Below are 18,376 nucleotides of genomic sequence, written 5' to 3' on the forward strand. Positions count from 1 at the left end.
CATTCTATGTAATTAATTAAATTTATTAATATTATTCTTAAATACCCTCTGCCTCGATTCTAGATGGTGAATATCACACCTTAGAAACTATAAACCAAGGAGATTTAAGCTTAAAAAGGGAGAAATACTTACCAACCAATCACTTACCCACTTTGTGGTGACGTCACACCTTGAATACTTTTACCTCTCTCCTTCCTTGAGATTGGAGATTGGTGGGGCCTACCTGAGCCTCTGGGGCCTCTTGTAGTCGCTCTGCCGCTCAGCTCCGCCTCCACCCGCTGCCGATGCCGCACTGGGGCCTACCTGAGCCTCTGGGGCCTCTTGTAGTCGCTCTGCCGCTCAGCTCCACCTCCATCCGCTGCCGATGCCGCACTGGGGCCTACCTGAGCCTCTGGGGCCTCTTGTAGTCGCTCTGCCGCTCAGCTCCACCTCCACCCGCTGCCGATGCCGCACTGGGGCCTACCTGAGCCTCTGGGGCCTCTTGTAGTCGCTCTGCCGCTCAGCTCCGCCTCCACCCGCTGCCGATGCCGCACTGGTGTTACCCCCATTTATTGGGTGAAAAACAGGCACAGCATTGACCTGCTTAGTAGTGGGGCGGCCTGCGCCCAATCTGCACATTCATTCGGGCCACTGTTGAGAATTAGTCGGGCCTATTTTTGGGGCATCCCAGGCAGCTGCCTAAAATGTCAATGATGGGCATAATGCCTGCTTAAGGACCCCTCTAGGAAATGAATTTCTGATGTGCGGAGCAGGATCTGGGCCCAAGCAACAGCCACCACCAACAGGTAAATTTTATAAGAAAAGTAAGAAAACATTGCTGTGGCTCCAGGAGGAGAAAGAGTATTCCCTGACTCCACGATATCCCAATCTCCCCCGTCCAGCCCTGAGATTTATTTTGTTCAGATGGGTAGGCAAATGTTGAGACTCGACAGGAGACTGTATTTTAATTCCTTACCCTTCATATTCCCTGACTAAGCTCCTCTAGTTTTTCCACATTTAACCCTCTTAGCACTCACTGCTCAAACAAAACAAAAACTTAAAATAGAAAACAATTAAAATCAATCCCAATTCTCTGATTTTTTCTCTTGAATTGAAGTCGGTTGCTGCTGGAGGCCATTTCTTTGAGGGACAATGATCTGATTGAATCCCTCCCTGGTGGCTGCCTGTAAGCGCTGTGTTAGAGAGTTGAAGCCGACTTTAGACCTTGGACTCCAAAGCAGAAATGGTAGCATTCGTGAAAGATGCTGTTCCCGCAGAGCCCACGGGCTGTCGCATTGCAAGTCTCCCTACACCACTGGGACCACATATCGGGAATTCTCCCATGCACTCCCAAAATGGGATAGGCACGCGAACATATTCCCTAATTGCAGTTGTGACAGGTGAAGCTCCGTGTTGGCAGGGGACATTCGATTTATCCTATAATCCTTAATGGGCTTCTTTTCTTGTAAGCCCCTCCCCTTTCCTTCTCCGCTCCTGTGCTGGCAGCTCTCAAACACTTCACCCTCCTGGATACCTGCTGGGTTTTTCACCTGAGTGGGATCAGTGTTAGTTCCACAGATGGGGTTGGCTGGTAAATGTAATTGTTTTCCACCAACTAGGCTCTATCCTTTCATGTCGTACTGTTTTCCTTCCTGTAGAACAACACACATAGGAACAGGAGTAGGACGTTCAGCCCCTCGAGCCTGCTCCACCATTCAGTTCGATCATGGCTGATCTGTACTTCAACTCCATTTACCTGCCTTTGCTCCGTATCCCTTGATGCCCTTACCTGACAAAAATCTATCGGTCTCAGTCTTAAAAATTTCAATTGATCCAGCATTTTGGGGGAGAGAGTTCCAGATCTCCAGTACCCTTTGTGTGAAGAAGTGTTTCCTGACATCACCCCTTGTTCTGGACTCCCCCACCAGAGGGAACTGTTTCTTTCTATCTACCCCATCTAATCCCTTTAACATGTTGAACACCTCAATTGGATCACCACTCTGCCTTCTGAACTCAAGGGAATACAAGGCAAGTTTATGTAACCTATTGTAGCGATTCGAGTGAATCGCCACTAAATAATCGAGTTTGACTTCGACGAACTATAAATAAGTTGTTTATTTACAGGAACAGGTTAAATACAACAGGTAAGGTAGCGGGTAAGATGGCTGACTGTAGGAGCACCGTGGTGTAGGTCTTTCCCCAGCGGGGACGCCACGAGGACTCAGTTCGCAGTCCTGTGGAGAGCGTGATGACGTCATTGCGTTTGTGTTGTGACGTCATCACGTTGTTCGCGTTTCCCGCGCTTAGGGCGTCACCTGATGCGCGTCGTTGCATCGCTGGCCGTTAAGGCCGAAGTCGCGAGCGCGGGAGCGGGAGCTGGAGGCCAGGCTGAGCTGGTGCTTGCCGCGGGAGCGGAAGATCGCGTCGCTCCCGTCGGCTGGCTGATGCGGCCGAAGTCGCGAGTCCGGGCTGTGCCGGCGGCCGTCCTGGAAGGCCGAGTCGGGCCGGCGGCTGCCGCATGTACGTCACGTGGTACGTCACGTGACGTCAGCGCGCTAGGGCGTGTCTTAAAGGGGCAATGGCCCAAACAGGTAGGTTAAAGGGGCAACGGCCCAAACAGGTAGGTTAAAGGGGCAACGGCCCAAACAGGTAAGTTATACATACAGTAAGGTAAGTTAAAGGGAATTATGTATCTCAATGTAAGGGACAGCCAGTGGTACCGCCACACTATCCTCATAATTTAGTCCTTTAAACCCTAGTATCATTCTGGTGAATCTGTGCTGTACCCACTCAAAGGTCAATGTATATTTCCTGAGATTTGGTGCTAAGACTAAATGCAGTATCCCAGATGTTACAAATATAACCGCAGAATTACAGTTCGTGTGCGTGAGCCGGTAATTAAACAGTGGCACCTCACTTACACCCACTCTGCGGTGGGGGGGAAACTTGAGGCAGTGGAGGACATCTCTACTCCTCCTGGTCCTACAAAATTAATTTATCCTTTTACTCCGTTGGGGCCTCTTCATCATCACCACCTGGTACAACTAGGTGGAGCGTGCACGGTGCATCTATTATATATGGGTACCCGGCGAGAGGAGCGGTATGGGTACCCGGCGAGAGGTGCGGCATGGGTACCCGGCGAGAGGAGCGGTATGGGTACCCGGCGAGAGGTGCGGTATGGGTACCCGGCGAGAGGTGCGGTATGGGTACCCGGCGAGAGGTGCGGTATGGGTACCCGGCGAGAGGTGCGGTATGGGTACCCGGCGAGAGGTGCGGTATGGGTACTCGGCGAGAGGTGCGGTATGGGTACCCGGCGAGAGGTGCGGTATGGGTACCCGGCGAGAGGTGCGGTATGGGTACCCGGCGAGAGGTGCGGTATGGGTACCCGGCGAGAGGTGCGGTATGGGTACTCGGCGAGAGGTGCGGTATGGGTACTCGGCGAGAGGTGCGGTATGGGTACCCGGCGAGAGGTGCGGTATGGGTACCCGGCGAGAGGTGCGGTATGGGTACCCGGCGAGAGGTGCGGTATGGGTACCCGGCGAGAGGTGCGGTATGGGTACCCGGCGAGAGGTGCGGTATGGGTACCCGGCGAGAGGTGCGGTATGGGTACCCGGCGAGAGGTGCGGTATGGGTACCCGGCGAGAGGTGCGGTATGGGTACCCGGCGAGAGGTGCGGTATGGGTACCCGGCGAGAGGTGCGGTATGGGTACCCGGCGAGAGGTGCGGTATGGGTACCCGGCGAGAGGTGCGGTATGGGTACCCGGCGAGAGGTGCGGTATGGGTACCCGGCGAGAGGTGCGGTATGGGTACCCGGCGAGAGGTGCGGTATGGGTACCCGGCGAGAGGTGCGGTATGGGTATCCGGCGAGAGGTGCGGTATGGGTACCCGGCGAGAGGTGCGATATGGGTACCCGGCGAGAGGTGCGGTATGGGTACTCGGCGAGAGGTGCGGTATGGGTACTCGGCGAGAGGTGCGGTATGGGTACCCGGCGAGAGATGCGGTATGGGTACCCGGCGAGAGGTGCGGTATGGGTACCCGGCGAGAGGTGCGGTATGGGTACCCGGCGAGAGGAGCGGTATGGGTACCCGGCGAGAGGTGCGGTATGGGTACTCGGCGAGAGGTGCAGTATGGGTATTTCTTCCTCTTAAATAATTGTAGGTTGTTGGAGCCCCAGCCTCAACCAGCAGCAAGTTGAAAGCATGATAACAGCATTGAATACCTGTGACTTCTAGTGAAATTTTTTTAGGAGGAACTTTTATTAGGGAACAAATATTCTTCAAAGGGAATGTTTGCATTTGTTCCTCATTCATCTCAAACTAAGAAAAACCCTCTACTGCTGACAGCTAGACTTGTGCACTCCAGTCTTGTGCCTTTCAGCACATGATCTGGCTAGTTATGAAACTAATTTTGGTCACTGTACTTTACTTCTGCAAATACGCATCAGAGCGTAGCTCAAGGCCGGAGGTTTGAAATCTCCTTTTATTATTTATTATTTGTTTACTTTTGACAACTGGAAAAAAATCCCAGTTTACAGACTTGCCGAGTCTCCTGTAATAAATAGGCAAATTTAACAGCTGCCAAATACAGCCTGGGGTGTAACTCAGTATCCTTTTCATTTTTCAGTTTTTTAAAACGCAAATTTCTTCTAGTTTTCCACTCATGTTGATTTTGTTACTAAAACTATTGATGGGAGTAAAATGTCCGGTTTGTTGATCTGAAGGATCTTCTGGTTGTATTTGTCTGATGAAGACTTGGCAAATAGTGTCTTGCGAACCCTTGGAATCTTCCAAATTACCTCTCAAAGATGGCCACAGATTGTTGAAGTTAAATCTTCTCCGCGTCACTGACTGAAAAGTACCGACTCGTCTAGCCTATGAGGACAAATATTATTTGCACAATATCAGAACAAAACCAAGTATTTCACCACTTGCCAAAATATGTTACAAAGGCAAAACAGACTGGGACATCCAGCCCCTGGTAGGGTTAAGTATTTCACATTTGTGGAAGTGGAACTTAAAAGCAAAGCTTAGAAGTGAAGAGATGGTTCGCTAAACACAGTACCATCTAGTCTTCCATGTTTGTACATGCTATTGGTAACATTATCTGGTTATTGCTTTCACTCACTCGCTCTTTGGGCTGGATTTTGCCAGCCCTAGGGAGGCGGGTTTGGGGGCAGGACTGCCGGGAAAATGGCAGAATCTGGGGCCGGGTGCCCAATCCGCCCCCAACCCGCCTCCGTGCCATCTTGCCAGGAGGCGGGTAGCCATCCCGCACCGGGCCCCGTCTCCTTGGAGGCGGGATGGGATTACAGCCACTTAACTGCCTGTTAACAACAGGCAGAAAATAGGATTATCCCCATTTTGCCCACACAAGTGCGAGCTTCCCGAAGGCTGCGAACCCCGCCAGGGTCACCGAGGCGAGTAGTGGGTCTGCGGGGATCAGAGAGGTGCAAAAGTGCGCTGTGAAGGTAAATGATGGGTGCAAGTGTGGAGAGGTGAGTATCTGAGGTAAGTGGCAAGTGTTAAAAAAGATTACTTACCTTTGTTTCTTCCTGCAGGCTTCAGTCGGTGGGTATGTGGAGAGTCTCGCACCTCCACGGCAGAGATGACAGATGGCCGTTGCATTCTCCAGTGCAACAACCATCTAATTTCTGCAAAAGAAAGAGGTTTGATGAGGCCTTGAATTTAAGAACTCATCAAACTACAGAGAATGTCAGTGTTTGACAGCTTCACAGAGCTGTTAAATTTTTGACAGATGAATTGTCATCATTTTTGACAGATGAAACATCATACGTTGACGTTCTCTGTCACTGGCTTTTCCTTAATTGGTCTGCTAAGCCCGCTGGACGGGCTTAACAAGGTCAATCAAGGGAAAATAGCGTGGGTTGGCCAGAAGTTGATGGAGGCGGGACTGAAACCCGACAAGTGGGAGTCCCGCCTCCAAAAGCTCCCCATTGGCAAAATCCAGCCCTTTATAATTTACTAACTGCTATAGAGCTGATGTAGGCCTCTTTAATGCTCACAAAAAATAAATTGCAATGTGCCATCATTGAGGTGATGATACTTTATAACTTTGAATGAGCTCCTTCATTCTGTTTTATATTAAAACAAATTTCCCCAAATTCTATTTTCTACTCCGTCACATTCCACCAAAAAATGTCTTCCCAAAGCCTAAGCTGACACTCGTCCTTTTGCACTGATTGCACCATCATCCCTTTTGTCATTTAATCACTCCTGCTCTCCACACTATCACCGACCTCCCACAACCACCCCCCCACCACCACTCACCCCCCCCCCCCACTCACCCCTGGCTCTGTAATTGTTGCTTAAAAACCCTAACATCTTCCAGTCCTGATGAAAGGTCATTGACCTGAAACCTTATCTCTGTTTCTCTCTCCGCAGATACTGCTGGGTGTTTCCAGCATTTTCTGTTTTTATCTTGGTACATCATCAGGTCAGTTCAAGGTCAGGCTGAGTCTTTTTTATCAATTAATTCCATACAGAAATTTGCATGTCTGACACCTGAAGTGGGACAGACACAGATGTGTGCTAGATGCAGCTGTTTATAATGGCCCTGAAATTGCGGTCGGTGGCGTAGCTAAGGAGTACGCCACCGACCTCCGAAAGAAACCCGCACTTACCTGGTACGAGACCCCTGTCCGTCGGAAACTTGCGTTGTTTCACTGCAGAGTTGTGCGCAGCGCAGTGGCCCACGGATCCCAGGGGCGCGCCATGTGCGTATGCGTATCTGGGATCATGCGGGGCGGTGCGCCAATCAGGACACAGAAATCTCTGATGCCCATTCATGATTTTTTTTAATGCTTAATGTTAGCAGAGGCAATGTAAATATCCTGCTTGTGTGTCCAGGTTTTCTGTGTGCAAAAGCTTCACTGCAGGGAAAATTGCATTTCATTAATAGTTTGTTAAATTTGTTCAAAACATGAAAGCCTCAAGGAAAAATCAGCCATGTCATCGGCATTTCAAACAGTTAACCAAAAACGTTAGACACTTGTTCTTTCCCTTTCTTTCTGTGGGTGAGCCAGTTTTGTGAAATACATTGCAGCTACTGCACAAGGGGCATCTTTTTCTAATAAAAACATTCTTGTAATCTTGCACTGAAATGAAAAGGACGTCGGTGCTTTGGTAGTTTGTTTTTACCATTTGTCTCCGCGAGTTGTGTTGGGATCAGTTGTAATAATTAGAAAGAGGAGATATTAGTTAGGTGGATATAGGTATTTATTTTCAAGATAATTTTTAATTACATTTTTATCATTATGTAAATAACTGGTGTATATTTCAAGCTGCTGCATATCCCCCCTCCCCTTGTGCTGTGCAAACAGGCTCCTGCGCCTGTTTGCACCAGCTGTAAAATTTTCCTGCGTAATTGCTGAGCGGTTGGAGAGCAATTCACCCAACTCTGCACCAGCAATGAGGATTTGACAGTTGCAGCGGATGATCTGTCGAGCGCTTGCGGAAATTCTGAACTTGCCATCGATCTCCAATGACGGCGTAATCTGAGAGTAGGCCATCATACCGACCCCAAATTCTGCCCCATAGTTATATAATACTTGTGTATGACCCTACAAACGAAATATTAGAGAGAAAGAAGTGAAGTTAAGTCCCAATTTAGCTCACCCTCAATGTCTGTCCAGATTTTTTTTTCCCAGATACATTATTTTAAACTTCTCACCTCCTCGCCTTCCCCCCTGTGCCAAACATTGTCCATTCAAGATGGCGACACCAGCAATGCTTACATCCTGTTGGCCCCCCAAGACCCTGCCCCTGTGGATTCTGTACAATCTCAGTGCATTACATGCTACACAGTGGGAGCAACATTTGAACATTATACTGAGCTGCGCTTGCATGATGTGGTGACATCGGCTCCTTTAAGTGCAGGCGCATCCAGCACCTGGGGACCAGTATTCCTGGTGCTGTCTGTAGCTGAGACCACATTATCAGCCCCATTGTGTTCATGTGGTATTTCCTACATTGATATCTTGCATATGTGCTGGCCAGGCTTGTATGTGCTTGGATATTTTGTGGATTAGGAGGTTGGAGCATGTTGCTAGCTAAGGCTCTTCAGGGGAGCAAGTGTGGAGAAGGAGGTTTGGATATCCTGGGCTTGGGGCAACCCTCACCTGCCTCACTTTGGGACAAGGTGCTGTTCTCCTGCTATTCTGGTTTTAATTGTTAGCTCCTTTTTTATGGAGTTAAGCACCATTGAGGGGTTCCTGGAGATAGATCGCAGCAATTGAGACTCCATTAGAATCCCAGCATTCTCACAGGCACCGGCAACTGGCATGGAATGTAGAAAGGACAGAGCAGAGCACGAAGGTTGATTTCCTGAGACCGGCACAAGTTCAATGGGAAGGTACAAGCACCTATGAATGCAAAGCATCCAATACCCTCAACAGTATTCAAATTAAGTTTTAGGAGCACCAGGGCCTCAAACCAGTATCAATGTTAAGACGTTACTACGCTACTAACGAGACATTATGCCATCATTTGGATTATTATAATCCCTTGACTATTGCATGGAATGCTATGCCACCAAAAGCTGCGATGAATCAAAAAATTGTCAAATTTGTAAACGATCCTTGTTTCTAATAGAAAGAACTTGCATTTATACACCGAGTTAAATTTCTCTTGTATGGTAACGCTAAATAGGCGATTGCACAGCAGCAGCCTGCTTTACACTTCATCTGATTTTCACTTCCGTTGGCTTGACTGTAAAACGGACTGTTGGTGCGCTATTGCCCTGTTTTGACCCCCATAGTGTCTTACCGTGTTCTCCGAGCATCTCAAAGTGCTTTACGACCACTGCAATATTTTTGAAGTACGGTCATTTGTCGGCAAATGTGGCAGCCAACTGCCCACAACGAGTGAGGTGAATGACCAATTATCTGCCCTTTTTAGTGGTGGTGTTTAAGGGAGGAATGTTTGGACAGGACACTGGGAGAACTCCTTGCTCTTCTTTGAATAAGGCCGTGGGATCTTTAATATCCATCTGAGCAGACCAATGTGGCTTCAGTTTATCACCTTATCCAAAAGAGACAGCATCTTCAACAATGCAGCACCTCCCTCAATACTGCACTCAAATTATATATTTAAGTGCTGGAGTGCGGTTTGAAATCAAACCTTCTGATTCAAAGGCAAGAGTACAACCAACAGAGCTGAGCTGCCATATGATAAAAAAATAATCAAGAGATAGACGACTTATTTTCTTTCCTCCATATAGAGTACTGGAGCAGATGACCAAGATTTCTTTCCCAAGCTCCAGTGATAGTGAATCTCCCACCTCATCGAGTGAGTAGTATTAACAGCACATTGATATAAAACTGGCCTCAGGCTCTGAAATGTTTTTGTCAGAAGCTAATCTCAGCGTTTCTTATCAGGGTAACTGCCGAGTGCAGTAGGTGCAGTCCAACCAAGTGTAAGATGCATATTTACACTCCTTTTAAGGCCCATCCCTCAAAACAGGGATTGAGGAGCTGAGCTGAGAAGAATTAGTTCTTTGACTCTTCAATGTCAACACTCACTGGTTGTAAAGTTGACTTTATGCAACCACTACTGGTTAATTTAACCTTAGTCAATTGTGATAAAATAGGCCTTGAAATTCGGCAAAGGTTCCAACAGCCACCTTGAAAATGGCGGTTAGTCCAGGTCTTTGCCATTTCCTCATTGCCTTATGAGCGGTGGAACTTCCATCTGCCCCTTGCACGGCAAATGATGAGCAAGGGTGAGGCCATGGACAAGGACTGCCTAAACTGAAGTTTCCACTCCTAATCCTCATTTAGGACCTGACAGGACCTGACATTATATTGGTGGCCATTGCGCTGAGTGAGTGGATACATGCAAGCCTCCACGAGGGTGTATAAGGGCCCCACTGGTAGCAAGGTAAATAGTTTCTTTTAGAGATTTGTGTAGGTCGGCCCTCATGCTCAAGAGGCCAGGGGGAATGTTGCTGGGGTCGGGTGTGGGTGTAGGGGTGAGCCCTCCCACCATGGCACTGCAAAGCTAATGGGCTCGATTTTCAGTGTGCCGTGGAGTCGGGTTTGGAGGCGTGCAGGGGGTTAAATTCCCGAAATCGGAGGTCCCAACACCATCCCGCCCCCAACCCGCCTCCATGCCAGTTTCAAAGGAGGTGGGTACCCGCCCCGCACTGGGACCCGCCTACCCGAGGCGGGAAGGGATTAGTGCCAATTAACTGCCTGTTAACAGGTAGTTAACAGGCAGTTTTTAGCCTAATCCCTATTTTTAAGCTTGAACTGTGGGATTCCCGATGGCTCCAAACCACGCCAAGTTGGAGGAGTCGGGCCGTCGGGTTGAAGGGCTTGGAGGGGTCGAGATGTCGGTGTTCAGGTGAGTGATGTGCGCATGAGTGCAAAGGTAAGTGTGTTTGGTGTGTCTAAAATAATTAAATAAGTTTTACATACATTTTCTTACCTTTTCAGCCTTCCTTCCTTTCGGTTCGGGGAGTCCCTCATCTCACCGGCACAGAAAGCAGAATGGCTGCAATCTGTCAAAAGTGACAGCCTGCAGCTTTCTGTGCAGGAGAGATTTCTAACTGAGTCTGTGGAGAAGGACTCATGTTAGAAATAAGACTGTCAGTGTTTGACAGCTTCAAACAGCTGTGAAACACTGATATTTCATCTGTCAAAATCTCTTGACAGATGAAATTTCAGTCTGTGACGTCACCTGTTGGCGGGTGGTCCTTAATTGGCCTGCTGAGCCCGCTGGGCGGGCTCAACAAGGTCAATCAAGTTAAAATCGTGTGGATTGGTCGCATCTCGATGGCAGGACTACAATCCCGCCTCCAACCCGACTTCTGAATGAAAATCCAGCCTCATGTTCCTGTGGGCATGGGGCAGGTGGGTTCCAGAGATGTGGTCGTAGTAACACTTACACCCGCCTCCCTCATGTTAATGTTATCTTCCCATTTACTCTGTTAACTTTGGCAGGGTCAGCACTAGAGGGCGCTGTTGAACCTGACCCTAGCGTAACTGCCAGGATCACGATCCAGGAAAATTTAGGGCCTTAATCTTTGGCTCACACTTAAATCCTGAAGGTTTATGATGTAACCAAGCAAGCAGTTTTATTATTTTAATAAGGAAGTAACCTTCAAAATAATAGGTGACTCCCATCATCATAAAACTAGGTGCTGAATGCCTATGCCAGTTCTTTGGGAGGGGAGTGAGGAGGTGAGACAAAGGGAAGCAGACAACAGTGGAATTAAGATATGTCGAGGAAGTTACTCGAGATTGATGCGAATACTCAGGTAGTTAAAGAATGCTGAGAAGAAATGAATGCAACTTTACGACATGGGATATTCGTGACAACAACAACTTGCATTTTTATACTGCCCCTCACAGAGGAAAAATGTCGAGAATTTTACAACGGGGAAATGAGGATGCTTAGCAGGGCGTTAGATTAAGGTCAGGGAGATATGTGTTTACAAGTGTGGAGTCTCATTCCTTCAGGTTTTAATTGTTGGAGATTTTTTAAAATGTACTACAGTATTTTTTTTTTAATGTTTTTTTAATTTTTCCTTTTTCTCTCTCTTAACCCAATCTTTCTTTCCCTCTTTATTTCTCTTTCTGTATCTGATTTGACATTAAATTCACCATTCTAAATTACATTTCCTTCTCCATCCTTGCACTGTTTATTTTACAATCCTTCAATCTGATTGGTTAAGGAGATAACCTGTTGCTTGCCCTGTTGACTCAGGTCCCAGATGCCCGGTTTCGCTCGCTGCGATGTTATCAGCTCGCACTTTCAGCAACTTGCCACACACAATTTTTTAAAACCTAAACGTGCACGGGCAAGTCTAACTAATGGCAGATGCCGCTAGGTGCCCTGCTGCAGCAGATTATGGCCCAATAACATTTTGAATGCAATTTTAGTTTCTTTTTCTAGTAGCAGTCTAATACTCCAGCTAGAGGGAGTCCGAAACCTTGACAACATTTTCAGCTGCTCCAAAATTAATTTTCCTAGAGGTTCTATTTGCACGCTGTCGAGAAATGCAAATGATAATTTCAACAGCAGGGAATTCAGTACTGTCGTCGTTCTAGCAGAAAGCTGCCCTTGAACGTGTAACTTGAACTGAAGTGAGGCGGCTGTAAGTTTGGTAATGGTTCATATGCTGCACAGATTCTGAGATCTCTTCCCCACATGTTCAGCTGATCGCTGTGTGTCAGCTGTGACTCAGTGGGTAGCACCCTTCCCTCTGAGACAGAAGGTTGTGGGTTCAGGTCCCACTCCAGGGACTTGAGCACATAAAGCTACGCTGACTGTCAGGGGTGCTGTCTTTCGGGTGAGACGTTAAACCGAGGCCCCGTCTGCGCTCTCAAGTGGATGTAAAAGATCCTTTGGCACTATTTCGAAGAAGAGCTGGGGGAATTATCCCTGGTGTCCTGGCCAATATTTATCCCTCAATGCACATAACAAAAACAGACTATCTGGTCATTATCGCATTGCTGTTTGTGGGAGCTTGCTGTGTGCAAATTGGCTGCCACGTTTCCCACATTACAACAGTGACTACACTTCAAAAGTACTTCATTGGCTGTAAAGCGCTTTGAGATGTCTGGTGGTCGTGAAAGGCGCCATATAAATGCAAGTCTTTCTTTCTTTATAAGTGCCTCACCCAGTCCGGGTGAGTCATGTGGAAAAGACTCTCTGGTTCGACTGCCAGTCTGTGCTGAGTTAGCTGGTGTGAGTGGGACCGGCAATGGAGGAGCTAGTTAACCACAAGTAGAAGGGGGGGGGGGGGCGGAAATCAGCCAATTTCCTTGTCCTGATTGCTATCCACTGGAAAGTGACCATGTGGGTGTGTGCATGCGTGCATGTATGTGTAGATGCCCGGTGAGGACAGGACTGGGCTTAACTGTGATGCTGTCCATGGTTGAATAGCCTGCTGACACCATTCACCCTATAGGCACACACATGAAGGCTGGTTGCTTGGGTAAGTTACTGGAGCTGGACAGCACCCATGGAACTGTATCCAGCATCAGAATTTGTTGCATATTGCTTATGGAATGAGGTACTGACTGACATTTCTTTCTTTTACAGCAATGAGGTGGTCTCCCTAAAAGGAATCTCGCTGAAAGCACTTAAACTGGGTTGGAGATGTCTGCAGTCACAGAGGAAGTGTTTGTTCAGGTTGAATTTAACTATCAGTACACAGCAAGGGATGGAAGACTCATCTCTATTAAGCAAAATGAGAAATATATTCTTGTCTCAAGAACCAATGACCACTGGTGGCATGTTAAGAAGGATGACCAATCCAAACCGTTCTACGTGCCAGCATATTACGTGAGGGAATTGTCTTCGGAAGGACCATCTTCTCCTGGGGTTCAGTCCCTGGATGGATCTGACGCTACCAAAAGCCAAAATGGAGGAGAGGTGAGCGAGACGCCAAGTGTATTTAAAAACCATTATGATGTTGAGAAAGATCAGCTGCTTCACCAAGAACAACAAGGGCAGAATGTTTCCAGTTCAGATCCAATCCAGGAGAAAGAAAACCAGCCCAATTCAAGTCCTACTAAGGACAAAGATCCTTCATTGAATCTACTAGGCAACAATAGCCCTCCGACACTGCACGTCTCAGCAAATTCTTCACAGAGTTCTAGTGTGGCACCAGATTTGGCGCCATGTTACAGCGAAGTGAACAGAGCTCTTATAAACAATAAAGAATTCAATAATCAAAAGTTCACCTCTACCAAAGCATCGAAATGGCAAAGTTCCACAATCATGGTCCGCCCCAAACAGCAAGCTCACCATGCACAAAGACTCAGCCTAGTAGGAATACTTTCTCCAGTAGAGCTAGCTACTAATCCACAAAGCCTCAATCCCAACCTTGGGCTCAATATGGCAAAAGACATTAGCCCATCAGAAAAGGTCAACCCACCACGACGTGCCAGCTTTAGCCATGAAGTCAGTTCTAAAAGTAATTCTTCTGCAGAGATTGGCGCTGTGATATTGGAACAGCCGAGAACTGCGAAAACAAAGGACTCTGCAAACTCCAAGCCCCTTCCACAAACACAACTTTCTGATTCTGAAAATGTTTACGAAGCAATACCGGACCTACCAAAGTCAAAGACTAAAACACAAAAAGGAGAGGTCTGCAGTCCAGCAAAGGTATGTACGCACAGAAGGAGCATTGAGGGTTTGTGGAAGGAGTACAGATATGCAGTTTTGAGTGGGCCTGTTTGTGTGCTTTTATCTGTTTGTGGAGGGCAGTAGTCATTCATTCGTAATCACTTTTTTTCCTCTGTGCTTTTCTCTTTTTGGTCCTCTTTTCTGTTTTGCCCAGCTTTCTTTTTCCACATCAGTTTTGGTTTATTTTGTCAGTACTTTCCCTGTTTCTGTGCTCTGATCACCAGTCTTACCTCTCCCGGGAATTGTACCATGGAGATTTGCTTCAGTTTTGGGTTTCGGGTAGTATTAGTTAGTTAATTAGCACTTGTCTAAAAGTCCCAATTATACATGCAATGTGACAACCTTACTTTATTATATCACAGCATTTGAACACCTCTGGTTCTAGCTGCAGGACCAAGCTGGAAAGGACAGGGGTAGGCTGGTTGCAAGGAGCAAGCTGGAATGGACAGGGGTAGGCTGGTTGCTTGGACCAAGCTGGAAGGACAGGGGTAGGCTGGTTGCAAGGAGCAAGCTGGAATGGACAGGGGTAGGCTGTCTGCAGGAGTCGTGCTCAGAGAAGGGTTTGGCATCAAACATGGCCGACTGATTATTTTGCTGACTATGTGACTTATCATGAACCAATTATCAAGGTTCAATGTGCTCTATAATCTTACAGGCAGAATAAAACTATTACATAGCTTAAATACTACAGCCCCCCAAATGAGTTGTATAATCCTGTTTAATTATTCAATATATTCGTATCTATCTATGACTATAAGTGGCCTGCAGATGTTATGTAAAAAACCTGATTAATGTATAATCTGTTTAGGAACTTAAAATCCCCAACAGGGCTCTGAATTAACAGAGACACTTCAGGTTTTGTAGATCATTTAATCTAGAAATTATAAGTCAACTCACAGGATTGCAACCTCAAGCAGAAGGAAATATTATATTGTGGCAGAACCACTGAATGACTCTGGCTAACTGTATATAATTCTCTTTAACGATGTTCTAACACCAGCCTAAACCTGTACCATTGTGTTAGGCATTACTGGGTTTTGTATATAGAGTTTGCATGTACGGGGCGTGGCCCCTTTAAGAGCACGGGAAAACGCGGGCAAACGCGATGACGTCACGTCGCAAACCACGGGGCTGTCCAGGCAGTCCTCGTGGCATCTCCGTTGAGTAAAGACCTGTTTAATTGTTCTCTTGTGTCGATCTCCGTTATTTGTTGGAATTCGTCAATTCCTACAATATTAGGTTTTAAGAAGTTGTTGGATTTATGCCTGAATTATTCTTCAACCAATTGCATCGGAAACAGGATAACTTTTCTTTTGTCTTATTTGTAGGATCATTCTGTGCCCAGAATTGCCGCCACGTTGCTTCAAAGTATTTCACTCTATACTGCACTCCACTTTGAGAGTTTGGATAATGCATTTGAATGCAGGGCTTTCTTTCTTGACGTTTCTCTTTAATTCCTCTCTGCTGTCTTTGTGTGACCACATTGCCCTTCAGAGGAGGGAGGGAGTGAGCTGGCCTGGGCCAAGGACTTGCTCTAACTAGCTGATGGGTTGTGCTTCACTGCAAGGTGAGGTTAGGCTTTCTGACAACCTGTACCTTAGAAACATAGAAGATAGGAGCAGGAGTAGGCCATTCGGCCCCTCGAGCCTGCTCCGCCATTCAATGCAATCATGGCTGATCATCCAATTTCAGTACCCGGTCCCTGCTTTCTCCCCATACCCCTTGATCCCTTTAGCCTTAAGAAATATATCCAACTCCTTCTTGAATATATTTAATGAACTGGCCTCCACTGCCTTCTGTGGCAGAGAATTCCACAAGTTCACCACTCTCTGGGTGAAGAAATTCCTCCTCATTTCTGTCCTAAATGGCCTACCCCTTAGCCTTAGACTGTGACCCCTGGTTCTGGACTCCCCGACCATCGGGAACATTCTTCCTGCATCTAGTCTGTCCAGTCCTGTCAGAATTTTATAAGTTTCAATGAGATCCCTTCTCATTCTTCTAAACTCCAACGAGTACAAGCCCAATCGACCCAATCTCTCCTCATACGTCATTCCTGCTATCCCAGCTGCGATGTTGCCCCAGTGCAACACATTCCATGCCCTCCAATTGTCGGTGAAACCTGACCGTTGGGATACAAGCATGTGAATGACTCTTTATGGTGGAGAATGGGACCAGAGTCTCTTCAGCATGCATGTCGAGCACTGAATGACGAAAACTACTCATGGCCATAACACCTTGTAGCAATTGGTACAAATGATGAATTTAAAAAGGCTGCATTTAATGAGACCTCAAGTCCTGACCAGAATGGAGATGATTCCTGATTCCCCAGTCAATCGTGCCTGGAGACTGCATTGCTGTAAGTGACTATAATTTTACACACACAATTTGCATTCTGTAACTACCCTCCACTCACTGCATTGTTCTGGAGAAATAATCCTGCTTTTATTGGGAGACTCTGCTGTAGTTTCGGTTATGAATTCTGTTTGCTGTAGTTCATAGAGGCTCTGTTTAAATAGACTCTGTTTGCTGCAAGTCCCACCTTGCCTCCAACTCATTGGCTGACACAGTAGTGTCAATATTCACTGAGATTTTAAAAAGAAGCCTTCTTTCTGGGCGAGAATTTTTGCCCCTCCCCCTCCCCCAGCATATTGGTGTTACATTAAAAGATCATTTTCCCACAGCTCCTTCTTAAAGGGGAATGTTCATGTTGACCTGCTGATTGGAGCAGGGCACAGAAGAGGATGCTTAGAAATGTGAGATACAACGAAATAGTATAAACAAAGAAAAAATGTGTTGACATTCCAACTTTGAAATCAGGGTGACTGCTTTTTAGTCACAAGTTAATTATGGGTGAGGAAGGCCTTTGGGCCACCTTAGTTCAAACATCCAGTCTCCCCATTGCAGTATCCAGTTAGTTCTCAAATGATTCCCTGGCATTTTCCCCACTACTCCATCTGAGAGTCCATTCCAAGTGTTGATTACTTACTGTGTGAAGAAAGTATCAGTCCTAAATTTGCCTTTTACTATTTTGAACATGTGTCTCCTTGTCCTACTTTCACAATTTAGTGTAAAGTCATTTTCAGGATTTCCGTTCCCTTTACTACCTTATAATTCCATAAGGTCACCTCTTAATTACCTCCTATCCGGTCCTATTGGCCTAGATTTAAATCAGGCCCACACAGGCCCAGGTCTAACTTATAGTTCCCCACTCTAGCTTTCCTAATGTGCATATTTGTACAGACCAACTTGTTATTGTCTCCTTCTGAAGGGGCACTTACAATTTAGAATGACTTTTAGCCAATTGTTAATACCTGTACTGTAGTTTATTATTTTGGCTTCTTAACTCTGGTATTGCATTGTGGAGAAATTCAACTTGACATGACAACTGGTCAGGACTAGGGGGAGTGGCTATTTCCTTCTGACCAAACTGCAGTGAATGAGGGCAACTGTCAAAATGTACTCCTTTTCTGAGCTCTGATAGGAAGCAAATTAATAACATGCATTGTTTTAGAAATTATGCATTTAATAACTACTACTATTTGCTCACATGGGGGATTCCTGTACAGGTTGAACCCCGGTAATCCGGCACCCGACGGTCCGGCACCTTCAGTGGTCCGGCACGAATTGAAACCGGCGGTCTTTAGTTTGCGGAGCAGCCGCTCTGTGGCGCCACCGTTTCCCGTGATATATACAAACATAATATTGTACCTAATGTTATTTTAGGTGTTATTTACCTAACCTTCAGTGGTTCGGAATTTTCAGTGGTCCGGCACCGGCCTTGTCCCGAGGGTGCCGGATTACCGGGGTCCAACCTGTAGTAAAACAGTGCTTAAAGTACAAAATGTCTTTGTTGCAGCACTTTTTAAACTTACCCAGAGCTTCTTCAGATGTTTTAAGAGCATGAGCATTTACGTTTATGCTCTCCGAAGATTTAAACTTTGCCGATAGAGAGTGGAGTTTGTACACATGTGCACAGTTCTCTCCTGGACCTGGGCCTGCGAATGCCCACTACAACCAAGCAGCTTAAACAAGCTCCTGCCATCTACAAGTTGTAAATTGATCTCCGATTGTAATTATATCCACTGTATCATAAGGTTTAGATTAGCTATGGAAAAGGACAGGGAGCAATCTAGAGTAAAAATACTTAATTGGAGGAAGGACAATTTCAGTGGAATGGGAACGGATCTGGTCCGGGTAAATTGGAATCAAAGATTGGCAGGCAAAACTGTAGTGGAACAATG

At 46.6% G+C, this 18,376-nt stretch overlaps 1 protein-coding gene across 2 annotated transcripts in view; it reads left to right on the plus strand.

Annotated features, from left to right (window-relative positions):
- Positions 1 to 18,376, plus strand: part of LOC147101454 (rho GTPase-activating protein 27-like) — a 231,077-nt gene that overhangs the window by 60,821 nt on the left and 151,880 nt on the right. For both annotated transcript variants that reach the window (XM_085966576.1, XM_085966575.1), the window contains exon 2: positions 13,047 to 14,114. In XM_085966576.1, the coding sequence (XP_085822702.1) occupies positions 13,104 to 14,114 (1,011 nt within the window). In that variant the 5' untranslated portion in view covers positions 13,047 to 13,103. The remainder of the gene's footprint in view (positions 1 to 13,046; positions 14,115 to 18,376) is intronic.

The sequence above is a fragment of the Somniosus microcephalus genome, chromosome 24 (genome assembly GCF_052327205.1).
Source record: "Somniosus microcephalus isolate GS21.2 chromosome 24, FLI_Smic_1.0, whole genome shotgun sequence".
NCBI classification, from domain to species: domain Eukaryota; kingdom Metazoa; phylum Chordata; class Chondrichthyes; order Squaliformes; family Somniosidae; genus Somniosus; species Somniosus microcephalus.